At 47.9% G+C, this 12,846-nt stretch overlaps 1 protein-coding gene across 1 annotated transcript in view; it reads left to right on the plus strand.

The window, feature by feature from the left end:
- The window catches only part of LOXHD1 (lipoxygenase homology PLAT domains 1), a 151,213-nt gene that overhangs the window by 57,924 nt on the left and 80,443 nt on the right, over nt 1–12,846 (plus strand). The window contains exons 11-14 of the mRNA XM_036493606.2: nt 936–1,022; nt 1,415–1,550; nt 6,407–6,561; nt 8,141–8,301. Of these exons, the coding sequence (XP_036349499.2) occupies nt 936–1,022; nt 1,415–1,550; nt 6,407–6,561; nt 8,141–8,301 (539 nt within the window). The remainder of the gene's footprint in view (nt 1–935; nt 1,023–1,414; nt 1,551–6,406; nt 6,562–8,140; nt 8,302–12,846) is intronic.

Below are 12,846 nucleotides of genomic sequence, written 5' to 3' on the forward strand. Positions count from 1 at the left end.
GAAAGAGGTATTTGCATGGGGATGCTGGTTTTTGAAGTCAGGGTTTGGACCAAGTTTGAAGACAAAAAATTACAGTGGTATCTTGAGGTCCCTGCAAATGGTGACAGAAGCGTTCATTAGTGCAGTGCATTGACTGGGCATGGTTTTGATCTGTCTACACGTTACAGGCCAGGACCAAGCCTGAGGGAGAAGGCAGTATGGGCTGGCTTTGGGCTGCAATGAGAATTACTCGAGAATGGAGACGTGAACCCAGTTAGAATCAGACTTCCCCAGCTGGGCTACATTAGAGAGGAAGGACAAAATTTAAAGGAAAGAGTGCATTTTAGAATCTGTAGGCAGAAATTAAGCTTTCAAACTCCCCAGGATGTGTATTGTATGTGTGTGCTTAACAGAAGTGCTGTGATGTTGACCTTTAGGTTGGAATAATTTGTCATTTGCTGCCCTCCTCTCAGAGCTGCCAGGCAGAGGCTCTGCTATAATCCTTCTGTTCCTTGCTCTTCATGTTTTTGTCTTCCCTGCCAAACAGGGGAACCCCTAGAGTGAAGGGCTTGACTTCTGCATTGATCCTTCTGTCTGCTTCTGTGCCCAGCAGAGTCTTGTGGCTGTGGGCCTGTGCTCATTTGCAAGGCTGCCCTGTGGATTTTGTTCCTGGAAGTTTACTGCTTGGAGGATGTTTCAGACAGCCTCTCATTGTGGGCTGGTTATTTTTGTTCAGTTGCCCCAGCCTAGACTGAAGCTGAGCTCTGCCTGTCTGTCTCACCCTTCTGGGCTGCTGGCTGCATGGGTGTGGTGGGATAAAATATGTGAGAGTGACTCAAAGCAGACACATCCTCCAAAGAAACAGCCTAAAGTGATACCCTCCTGGCATTCAATTGTGACAATGGACACATTACCTCTTGTGGTCCTTTTACAAATTTTGTTGTTTCTCATCCTAGATTGAGCTTCCAGATCTTGGCAGATTTTACAAGATTCGGGCATGGCATGACAGACGGAATCCTGGTTCTGGATGGCACCTGGAGAGGGTGAGATGACCACCTTGGAGTCTGGAAGAGAAACTGAAATGGCTCCCTTCCAAAAACCCCATCTTATCAGTTTTCTGCTCTACTAATTGGGAGTTGGTGTGGGAAAGGTTTGTGGTGAGACCTGGCTAAGGAATCAGGCCCTAGAGACTTCCTGATGGAGAGAGTAGTCTGAGAAAGGGCTCAGGTGTTTGGGAGCTTGCATCTTGTCCTCATCACCTGACTGTTAAGTGTCATCGCCAGGGAACCAGGGGTAGATCTGATCCTCTGATTTCCCCAAGGCTGAGTCCAGGTGGTGGTCTGAACCTCCCTGGGATGGGATTGGATGACAGAAAGGGGTCTCCAGGGCATGGATGCCTAGCCACCCATCTGCTCACCCCTGGACTTCATTGCAGATGACCCTGATGAACACCCTGAACAAGCACAAGTATAACTTCAACTGCAACCGCTGGCTGGATGCCAACGAGGATGACAATGAAATTGTGAGGGAAATGACTGCCGAAGGCCCCACCGTGCGAAGAATAATGGGTAGTAAGTACTGATCAACTCTCCATCCTAGGAGGCAGTGAGGTTCCCACTTGGTGTGTCAGTAGGAGTCTAACTCTTGAGCTGATTGTCTCACCTGCTTGGCACCATTAGGCGCCACCTGAACACCAGGGAGGACTTAGAAGCTGCCAACATCTACGCTGGCTTGAAGGACCCATCGCTATGGCACAAGACGAAGGATCCCACTAGGCGGGGTGTGGTAGGAAGGGAGGAGCAATGTATGGGTATTCAGGTGGGCTGTGAAGGCATGAAAGGAATCTGCACTGACCAGTGGTTTCCTAGAGACTCCCTAAAACCAGAGGGAACATTTTTGTTTTTCCTTTAAGGTATTCACAGAATGCTGTCTCAAAGGAAGCCTGGGTCTGGGTTCCTGTAGCCTCACTTAGCCTATCTCATGACTCTCCTTTCTCAACTTGAGGCCTACAGGAATGAAACTAAGCTTTGAAACTGAGCATCTCAACTGTGAGGCTAAATGCCACACTCACTGCCCTACCTTTAGACACTCAGTAGTAGTTGTTTGGGGAATGATAATCTTGCTGTACATATGATAAGAGCATATGATTCCTCCTTCCTAGTTCGGAGTGTAGGTTACAAGTAGTCCAGCAAGGCATCAACACACCTGATCTGTCCACTTTGTATGTGAGGATAGAGACCTGGAGAGAGGGCTTTGCAATGTCACCACTTTCTGAACCTTCTGACCAAGTCCTATGAAGTTCACTCCTCAGTCCCTACTGCTAAAGTTGCCTGGAGCTGCCATTCTTGAACTGTTTTGCTTCCTGAGTTTTGCAGCTGATGGCTCTGATCAAGTTGGATGGGTTTGCTAGATTAGGGGTTCTCAAACCAGAGTGTGTCCTATTATGTGGGATATCTGTGAAAATGCAGACAGCCGGGTGCAACCAGCCGAGGTTCTGACCCAGTCAGCCAAGAATCTGTTCAAAGAATCCCTAGGTCATGCGGATGCTGGCTTTGGGATCCTGCACTTTGAGAACATTGTGCTAAACTATTCCTCATTCTTCTAGTTTTTCTTGATGAATCCAGAATTTGGTCCTGTTGTCTCTACTTGTCTCCTTCCTCTTGTCTTGTTGATGAAATCTTTTAATGCTAAACTAGATCTTTAGAAAGAAGCAGGTACATTGTCCTGTTCGTAAGGTTTTCCACAGAGAAATCTGCCATTTTGCTGGAGAGTGCCTAGAATGTTTTTACCTGCACTCTTCTTGTGTTGACACAATCATGCATGACTTTCTCCAGAAACTCCGCTTTCCTTCCTCATAAACTGCAAGGCTGGGCGGGACGTCTGTTCTTCTGACTTGTGCACTTCTCTGCCCCACCGTGGGTCCCATGCTGAGAGTCAGCCTGTCCCACAGTGCTGCCTACTACCCCAGCTCAGTCTGGCCAATTCCCATCTTTCAGTGAAGATGGCACAGTTGTTGATTGGGCCCCAGCTCTGTCACAATCCTAGGGCCGTGTGTTCATTTAATAGGGCTGTCATTAAATCCACAAATGAGTTGGTTTCAACAGCAGCACTTCATTTCCTCATTGCTCTGGAAGACCTTGGTAGGGCTAGCTTCTTTGGAGGCCTCTCCCCTTGGCTTGTGGTGGTCAAATTCTCACTGTATCCTCCCTCATTTTTGTCTTTGTGCCTGTGCATGCTTGTGCCCTAATCCCCTTGTAAAATGTGCCTGTGCATGCCTGTGCATGCTTGTGCCCTAATCCCCTTGTAAAATGTCACTGGTCATGATGATTGAGGGCCCCTCTCCAGGATCTTGTACTGCTTTAATTGCCCCTTTAAAGTCATCATCACCAGATACAGTCTCAAGCTGAGTTCCTGAGATTTAGGGCTTCACCATTTTGAATAGACAGTATCTCTCAGAGCACAGGCAAGGGTCCTTCTATGTCCGTGTTGCCTGGAGTATTTATTAAAAGACTGACTCCTGAGTCCACCCTGTGTGATGCTGAGGCTCTCTGAAGCCTGCCCAGTCATGTTTATTTTATCAAGCATCTTTTCTGCAAACTAAAACCTAGGGGGCCTTTGATCTTTCAGTGTCCCTGTGGAGCACCTTACCCACACCCTGGCACTCAGGCCCCTTGTTGACCTCCACCCACTCCCACTGAAGCCCATCACCACTGTACATCTCATTGATGATCTCCTGTGAAGACGGCACTTCTTGGAGCTGTAGCCCCCTAGCTCTCCTCTGACTTAACCCTCCTCCCAACTCCCTCATGACTTCCATGTACTTCACTCTACACTTGAAATCCTGCCAGTTCTTTCCCCTCATCTTTCTCCTGGTCTGTTGGGGGCTGTCACATTCATGGTTGGTAGAAGGATGGATTTGAGGAGCAAACCATCAGAGGAAGAAAGGCCTTAAAAGTCAGGCAGGGGTTGGATCAGAGAAGAGAAAATTTGAGAAACTTTCTGCAGGTGGAACAGGTGGGACATGGAGACTGAAGGCTTTGGAAATAAAGCCCATGGAGTTTGATGGAACTTGGTGGGTAGAGTGGCATCTGAGCCACACCTTCTGTGGGCAGAGATGTGATAGCCAGGTGAGCCCACAGAAGGGAATGGGGAAGGAAGAACATTCTACAGGTTTCATGTATGAGCAGAGTATATGGGACTATTAGGGTTTTCATAACTATTACTTGATTTTGGTCTTCTTTTGTTTGTTTGTTTGTTTGTTTGTTTGTTTAGGAGATCCTTTATTCTAAATGGTAGGAATGGGAGCGGGGTGGAGGGGAGAGAAAACTAGAAGGGAAAGCGTCTCCTGCCATAGTGCCAGGATGGAGGCTGCTGCCAGGGCAAGGGAAGGGAGCAAGATGGAGGATGGGGGAGAGCCAGGTAAAAAGAGAAGGGAAGGGAGCATTTTTGGTCTTCTGTGATATTCTTATGGAACTATTTAAACAATTCTCGTGGCTAGCATAGATTGAAGGGCTGTCTCTCCTGGCTCTCAAGGACATCTGATGACCTCTGGGGAACTAACTGACCTTTGGAACCTGAACCAATTTGAATTTCTCCAGTGCCTGGGACCTACCTACTTCCTTCCTCACCTCTATAAGCAGTCAGATTTCCTTGTCTGCTCTGGATGTTTCTCTGCAGCAGTAATTAGAGCTGGTGGCGGTGTACCCTTTCCCCATTTGGTGCCAGTGTATAAATGAAAGGCATGCAAGGCTTCCTGGAAATCCCTGAAGTGGAGAGCTTAGAGTTTTGGAAAACGAGTAAATGCCAATTTAAAATCAGCTCTCAGAATTTGAAGCTGCATGTCCCTGGTTTACTTGCAAAACAAGGACCACTCAAATCAGCAGTTCATGCCTGAGAATCAAGAGACTCTGGGGGCAAGTGTACTATTAGGTTGGGAAACACAGCCAAGCAAGTACCAGCACACTATGGATTCTTACCTTGCCTTTCCCTCTGGAGCTCCATGAGACAGTAAATAAATTAGATTAGCATTCTCCACTGAATGGCTAACACTTTACTAATGAGTAGACAAGAGGTAGCTGGACTCCAGTGTTGAAATCAGACTGAGCTGTGATTTTGAAATTAAATACAAGAGGCTCAGGTACTTATCCATTTATTGTAGCTCTTTCAATACTGATGTCTGACAGTGGCTATGGGTATGTCTTGTCCATTGCCTGCAGATTTGGCATGTGGCTCTCTGGATTTGAGAGAATCCAACCACACAGTTATCAGAGCTCTAGGACAAAGTGGCCTGGGGATTCCAGGCAAAGGGATTTCTAAATCCCCCTGCCCCCATCACTCTGCTTCTGGGAATTGCCCAACACTTAACAGCAAGAAAGCAGAACTGACGTTCCCCCAAATAGGAACAATGCGACTTTAGCATTGTGGCTCTTGCTTCTACTTTGCAGTCTTCACCATGCTCCTTGGTGCTCAGTCCTCTTGCCCTTAAGTCATAGTATTATGGAAGGTATGACAGAAAGAATGAATGCCATTTATGCAAAAACTGAAGACAGAAGGCATTTAGTGCTTGAATTTTAAAAGCATTTTTAAGATTTTTTGGCTATTCTTGGTCCTTTGTAATCTATATGAATTTTAGCATCAGATTGTTAAATTCTACTAAGAATTCAACTAAGATTTCAATTGAGATTGACAAGATTTTGTAGATTTGTTTGAGGGATATTGCCAATGTGTTAATGCTATGTCTTCCATGGCCTTTGGATATTTTTCATTCATTTAATTCATTGGTTCATTCACGTGTGAAACCTACCAAACATTATTGAAAAAAGAGAACTAAAAAAAAAAAACAAGAAATAACCAATGAATTAAAGAGTTTATTGGGCTGGTTGGGAAATGTTTGGATTGGACCAGTGATTTCCAAATCCAGGCCAACTCCATCAGGGCATCCTGTGACAGTTTGCACACAATTCAGTTTTTAAGGATTCCATCTCTGGAAATTAGGAAATTAGTTGAGAAATCTAAAGGGATGCTCAGAAATCTGAATTTTTAAAAAACTTGCTTATTTATTTAGCTGCTTAATTTGTTTGAAAGAGCTACAGAGACAGAGTTCATTGGTTGATTCACTCCCCAGATGGGAGTGCAGGCTGCAGCTTAATCTACCAGCTCTCAGTGCCAGCCTAGGTCTCTGAATTCTTACAAACGTTTCTTCTGGGATCCCAATGCTTGGCCAAGATTGGGAGCTCCTGGCTTCTGCTCCACAGCAGAGCCTTGAGAATGAGCCAGCTGTGGACTTTGGTGTAGCAGGATCCGGACAATCAGTGGGTGGAGGAACAAGGCAGCCCAGCTGCGAGCTCGGGGCAGGTAGGAGGCAGAGCTTAGAGGTGGAGGTACCAGTGAGCTGTCAGTCAACAGTGTCCCTCTCTCTGCCTGCCAGTGGCCCGGTACAGGGTGACCGTGTGCACGGGAGAACTTGAAGGAGCAGGAACAGATGCCAACGTGTACCTCTGCCTTTTCGGCGACGTGGGGGACACTGGGGAACGGCTGTTGTACAACTGCAGGAACAACACCGACCTGTTTGAGAAGGGCAATGTAAGTCGCAGCTGGACAGGCCCCTCCTCCCTGTCTGGTTTTCCTGTTTCCATCCCCTGCTCCCTCATCTTCCCTCTGGAACTGGGGGCCCGCCATCAGACAGCATCTCTCAGGACAAGGGGCACTACAGAGCCTGTTTACTTGGTCTCCGAGCATTTAGGCCCACCCTACTTCGCTGAGATGCATGACACCTCTGAGCCACCTAAGTAGGAGCTGGAGAGCCACCACAGAGGTGTCACGGTCACTTCCCTACCCTGAGCTTTGAGGAGAGGGCAAAACAAGGGGGCATTTGAGCAGCTTTCCTGCGTCAGGGGCCATGATGGGGAGGATGTGAGGCACATGTGCCTTGCACATGCGCAGAGGACACAGGCTGGCTGTAAATTAAATCTGCTGCTGTGGCCGCAGGGGCATCTCGTGTTGTTGGCATCCTCTTTGCAAGAGAAACCAATGAGGACACTAAGCGTGGGAGTGGGAGAATTGGGATCACTGAAATGTGCTGGATATTCCTCCTCTGTTTTCCCATCCATCAAACGGGTTTACGGAGGAAGCTTGCAGAGAAGTGGGGGGCGATGGGGAAGATCTGGAGAAAAACCCAGCCTTGGGCCAATATACCTTTTCATTGAGCCTCAGTTTACTTTACAAAGCAGAGGAGGATGCCTGACTGGCTGGTTAGAATGGTAGGTATACAGCGTTGGGCTCAGAACTGGCCCTTGGCACAAAGTCAATGCGCAGGAAAGGGTGGCTGTTGCTCTAAAGTGATGGCGGAACCCCCAGTTCAGGGACCTGGTAGATGAGGGGGACCTGTGGACTGTCATCCCTTCCTTGGTAAGCACAGAGCAAGCCCTGGCATGAGAGTAGCAGACTGCCTCTGAGACCAGTCTAAGCTGCCTGGGTTCTTGGGATCACAATCATTTGAAGGCTCTAGTGGCAACAATAGTCCGAGCAGGATGTTGCAGGTGGATGCAATTTTTGTGTGGGGAGATTAGGTGGGGATGCAATCCTGCACACAGCCTTGTACTGTGCCTCTCTCCTCACCTGCCCACTTTCACTCTTTCCTTCCCTTATCCTAACTTCTTTGTCCATCTAATGCATCTTCAGTGTCCCTATTGCATTTTTGCTGTCTCAGTGGTAGGCTGTGCAGTGAAATTCAGGAGCACACCTGCACCTCCTCTCCCCACAACTCCTGTCATTTCCCTCCTGGGAAGGAGGCCAGAATCCCTCTATAGCACAAATGGAGGAGATTAGCCAAAGAATTAATTCATGATGCATGTTAATGACTGATAACAGCTGACTGCATTGTTCCTTCCAGGGGGAATTGCCTGTTATAAGGACATCTTGGGGAATGACCCCAAAATGACCCCTGCTTAACCAATAAAGGCAGACCTCAAGGAGTGAGAAAAGCTGGGGGCAGAGAGCGGAGTTGATTCTCATGGGTAGTCTCTGTCTTGGCTGGCTGGGAAAGGCAGGACCCCAACCCATCAGCTCTGGCTTTTTGGGCTTTGGGGCCTTTTTTTCCCTTGGTGTTTGTGTCACAGGGCAGACACCACCCACCCAACTTTTCTGCCTTTCCCTGCTGCAGGCTGACGAATTCACCATCGAATCTGTGACCATGAGGAAGGTGAGGCGGGTGAGGATCAGACACGATGGCAAAGGCTCCAGCAGTGGCTGGTACGTGGACCGGGTGCTGGTGAGAGAGGAGGGACAGCCTGAAAGTGACAACGTGGAGTTTCCCTGTCTCAGGTATCCAAGTCCCATCTGCTTTGATGTTGTCCAGCTTAGGCCAGGAAATCTGAGTTTGGGGAAGTCCCAGTCCTTCTGCTCAGACCAGGGAACAATGTAAAAGCCTAAGGCCGAGGATGGTGTGAGAGCCAGGTGACCTTGATGGGAGCATTTAGACCTCAGCCTCATGCCCTGAACCCTACCCCATGCCTATGAAATCTTGGTGTGGTATCTGGGCTAGGGCCACTGCTAGTTGGCTCTACTTTTATACGAAAGGTAGGGTTTTTTCATGATAAAATTTGACAATTTCTGGAGTGTTTCTTTATGTGTGAGAGATAAAACCCCAACCACTGGCTCATTCTCCGTATGTCTACAGTAACCCTGGATTGGGGCAGGAGTGGTGGAAACCCAACCATTGGCATCACCTGCTGCCTTCCAGGATCTGTGGTAGCAGAAAGTTGGAATCAGAGGTAGAGCTGGGACTCAGTTCCAGGCACCCTGATATTTAATGGGGAGCACCACGACTGGCATCAAAGTGGGCAATTTCTAAATTTAATTTACAGTGGGTTCCATGCCAAACTAAGCATTTGAACCAAAGATGTTGCTTAGGTGATTGACCCTTCTGACCACATCTGTTCCCTATTGTCATATTTTACAGCTAGCTTTGTTCACTTTTATTCCTTCCACCTTTTCCTTAAGTATTTGGATATCTCTCTCAGCAAGGTTTGGCTCCTTTGACGTCTACAAGCTCCTGCTGGTAACACTTTAGAATGAGAAGTAATGTCTGTGTTTTTCTGTGCCATCTGATTGGTCCTTCACTTTCACTCACAACAGTGTCTGGGAGGTGAGGGGAATAGGATTGGCTGGAGACTTGGGGCCCGCCCCTGGCTCTTCAAATCCCAGTTCCTGGAGTGAGTTCTGGATTTTTCACTAAGCCACTGTGCACACCCCTCAGCAGGGCTGGCATAAGGCATCCTGAGGCTGCCTGCACCAATGGGCATGTGTCCAGTTGTCAACGTGTTGTCACACAAATGCACTCACATGCTTCCTTGAGCACATGTGGCTCCAATGGAATTTCTTCCCAGTCATAAGCTCACAGAACCATTCCAGTGCCCTGGAGGACACCTGGTGACACTGGGTGTGAAACTTTTGTCAAAGACAAGCAGCTCTACAGTCTTCTAGGCATAACCACTGTTGGGCTTACAAGGAATTACATTGAAAAGCTAAGTAATAACTCAGGCAGTTCCAAATGACCACTACTGATAGAGGAAGGCTGAGTAAGGGAGAAGGAACCTGAGGAAGACTTCTGGGAAACAGTGGAACCAGAGTTGGTCTTGTTGGGGGATAAGAAAGTTGATGGATAGAGATAAAACAGGGGATGGGCCATATAGGTTGGAGAAGTGGGTGAGATGTGGGACGAGGAGCTGAGGGTGTATCTTGTTGTAGAAATTGACAATTGGTGTCCCACATGGGTTGAAGGGATTGAGAAGGAGGAAGGGGCATGAGAAGGCATGGTGTCAGCCCCAAGTTTCAAGCCAAGGGACAGGGGAATATTCTCCATTTAAGTCAACCATCAACTTGTTCACCTGACTTTTGGGTGGGAGGGTTGACTGGCTGCACACTAGATAGAAGAGCTCTAGTTTTTTATTCCATCTGCACCCACTGAGGTCTTGTTTTCTGTTCTGGAGTCTGTGGTCTAGAAAAGAAACTGGAGAATGGTGTGTGGGAAATACACAGTGAGGGAAGAGGCAGATGAAGGAGCCTTACCAAGATGGCAGGGCAGAGATGGAGAGGAGCACTTAGATGCAAGATGAAATGTAGAGTACAGGGGAAATGAACTTGAGTATTCTCCAGTCTATTGAAATTGAAGCAGGTGGACAAAAGAATTCTTCCTCGGGGGCTGGGAACGGGGTGAAAGGCCAATGCCAGCTAGGCTTGCTGACCTCTCACGCTTGAGAGGAGGACCTGGTACGTGGATAGGGTACACAGGCTGCAAGGGTTCCAGAAAGCAAACAGGTAGGAGACTGGGGTCGGGGGCTCTTGGGTTACTAGGACTGCCATTGCCAGTAACCTCAAATTGCAGGTACATTGAGTCAGAACTCTGGAGTCTGGAGGGGTAACAAGGTGTTAGCAAGACCTCACACCCTCTGGTGGCTCCTTGAGCAGGATCTGCCCCAAGCCTCTCTCCTGGGGGCCATAGAAGTTTCTCAGTGTGTTCATGCCTGCTCTTCATGCCTCTCTTTATGCCTCTGTGCTTATCCCTTGTTGTATGCAAATTCCTTCTTTTTTCTTAACAACACGGTCACATTGGGTTAGAACTAGTCCAGGGACCTCCCTTTAGCTTGATTCTGTCTGCAAAGACCCTATTTCTAATAACGCCACCTTCCATGTGAGATACTGGAGTTAGGTCTTCAGCATGATGCTCTTTCCAGCGTGGCAGCCTGGCTCTTCATGGTAGCTGTGGAGGTGGGAATAAGGGGTTATACCAGAGATGGTCCTAGAGGTGGGTTTCAAAGGATCTGCTGGGTTCTGCCTTTGGTGGGAGGGTCAAACGTCACACTCGCAACTTGAAGTGTAGAGCCTGGGGAGGAATTGTTGGGGGCTGAGGAGCAGGTGGGAGCGTGCAGGTCTAGCTGGCAGGTGTTAGGTCAGAGATGTGTCAGAGCCAAAAGACAGAGCTGAGGGTTGTATGGGGACTATCCTACAGACAATGAGAACATAGAGTTGGCATGAAAGGATCAGGTAGTGCAGGAGGCCATTCAGGAGAGTGGAGGGAAGAAAACTGATGAGGACTGGGCCCCAGCACAGGTTAGGAAGCAGAGAAAAGATCTGGAAAGGAGATTTGAAAGAAGTAGGGCTGTTCCCTGTTATTGCCACAGTTATGGTGATGGGGTACTGGGGTGTTGGGTGACTTTGGCCACATCTCTTGTGTTTGTTTTTTAATTTTGTTTTTAATATTGTTTACGTAGTTGAGAGGAATACATGCCCGTGTTGGCCTCTGATTAGAATGTGGAGAGTCAGGTATGGAGGAAGGTGGGTAAGACATATGCTTCAGTTTTTTTTACTCCTATGTCTGCAGGGGAGAAGAGAGAGGGGGGCCATTGTTTTCTGTCAAATTATATCAGCACTCCGGGATGGGGAATGGTAATTTGCTGACACTTTAGAGACCCTGATGTGGGGAAGAGTGTTGTGTGTTGCTTGAGTGGTTTTGATAGTTCTCAGAAGTTGTTGGTTTCATTGCTCCATGGTAAAGAAAATCTTTCCAAAGTCTGTTGATTGACAAAGTTCACCTTAATGCATCCACAGACTCAGTAACATGCTACAAAGCTTTGACCGAATCTCTTAACTCTAAATCTCTTAACAGTGAGTGGTCTTCTGTGCCACTCTGACTACCATGTGTTGTACAGTGATGGTGAACACCCAACAGGATTACACTTGACAGGGAGCTGGAACTTAAAATGATGCAGGCTGATGAACGCAGAGCAGGAGCTGGGCCCCCCAGCACCCCACAGACCTGCTTGACCCTGAAACCTGAAGGCTGTATGTATTCTAGAAAGTGGAATCTCACATTGCCAACTCAGGACCCTGTGCTTATACTCAGCCTGTTGACCAGAACTACTTCTCTGCTAGAATGGAGGAGTAGGAAACATTTTAGTGACAGGGATGTGTGTGTGTGGGGGGGGGCACATGTGTTCATGCACACAGGCATTTGCACACTCTGTGAGCCCAGAGAAAGAGCAACACATTTCCTAACAGACCACCTTCTCTGTTCAGAAACATCTCACTCCAAAACTGGGCTGAAGTGTTTGAAGCTGAAAGAAAACGGCTATATTTGGAGATGTCTATTAATACCCTGCAAGCATTTAGGTGGAAATGAAGTGACAAGTCATGGTTTCCTTTTCCAGCCAGGGAGGGGCTGGAGATGGAGAAGTGGTAAAGATGGGAAGGGAGAGTAGATGGAGCTTTTCCATGTCCCAGGACCCTGCTGCTTCACACCCCACCCCACCCTGGAACTCATGACACTGGGGACCTCATGAGCTTTTCCTCTGTGGTCTCCATGACTGGGAATTGTGAGAGCAGCTTCTGCCATACACAATGGCAAAAGTTCCCAATGGGCTCATCTGGGGAACTATAGCTAGCAGCTCCTACCCCCAGTTTCCCCTGTCTTTAGCACACACAATTCCACCACTGTATCTCCAGATATTGCATCTCAAATGTTTTGCTTGCTTGATTTTTTTTTAAATAACTTATTGAAAAGGCAGCAAGGGAGAGAAAAATCTTCCACCCACTGGTTCACTCCCCAAATGGCTGCAGCCCTCAAATCTGGGCCAGGCAAAAACCAGGAAATCTAGCTTGATCTCCCACATGGACAGCAGGGGCCCAAGTCCATGGGCCATCTTCTGCTGTTTTCCCAGGCACATAAACAGGGAGCTGGATCAGATACAGAGTAGCCAGACTTGAGCCAGTGTCTTGATATGGGGTCCTGGGACAGTGCACCCGGTATACTGCGCTACAGTGCCAGCCCCTTAAACATTGTCCTGATGTTTCAGATTAGCAGCACCAAAG

The sequence above is a fragment of the Ochotona princeps genome, chromosome 18 (genome assembly GCF_030435755.1).
Source record: "Ochotona princeps isolate mOchPri1 chromosome 18, mOchPri1.hap1, whole genome shotgun sequence".
Taxonomy (NCBI): domain Eukaryota; kingdom Metazoa; phylum Chordata; class Mammalia; order Lagomorpha; family Ochotonidae; genus Ochotona; species Ochotona princeps.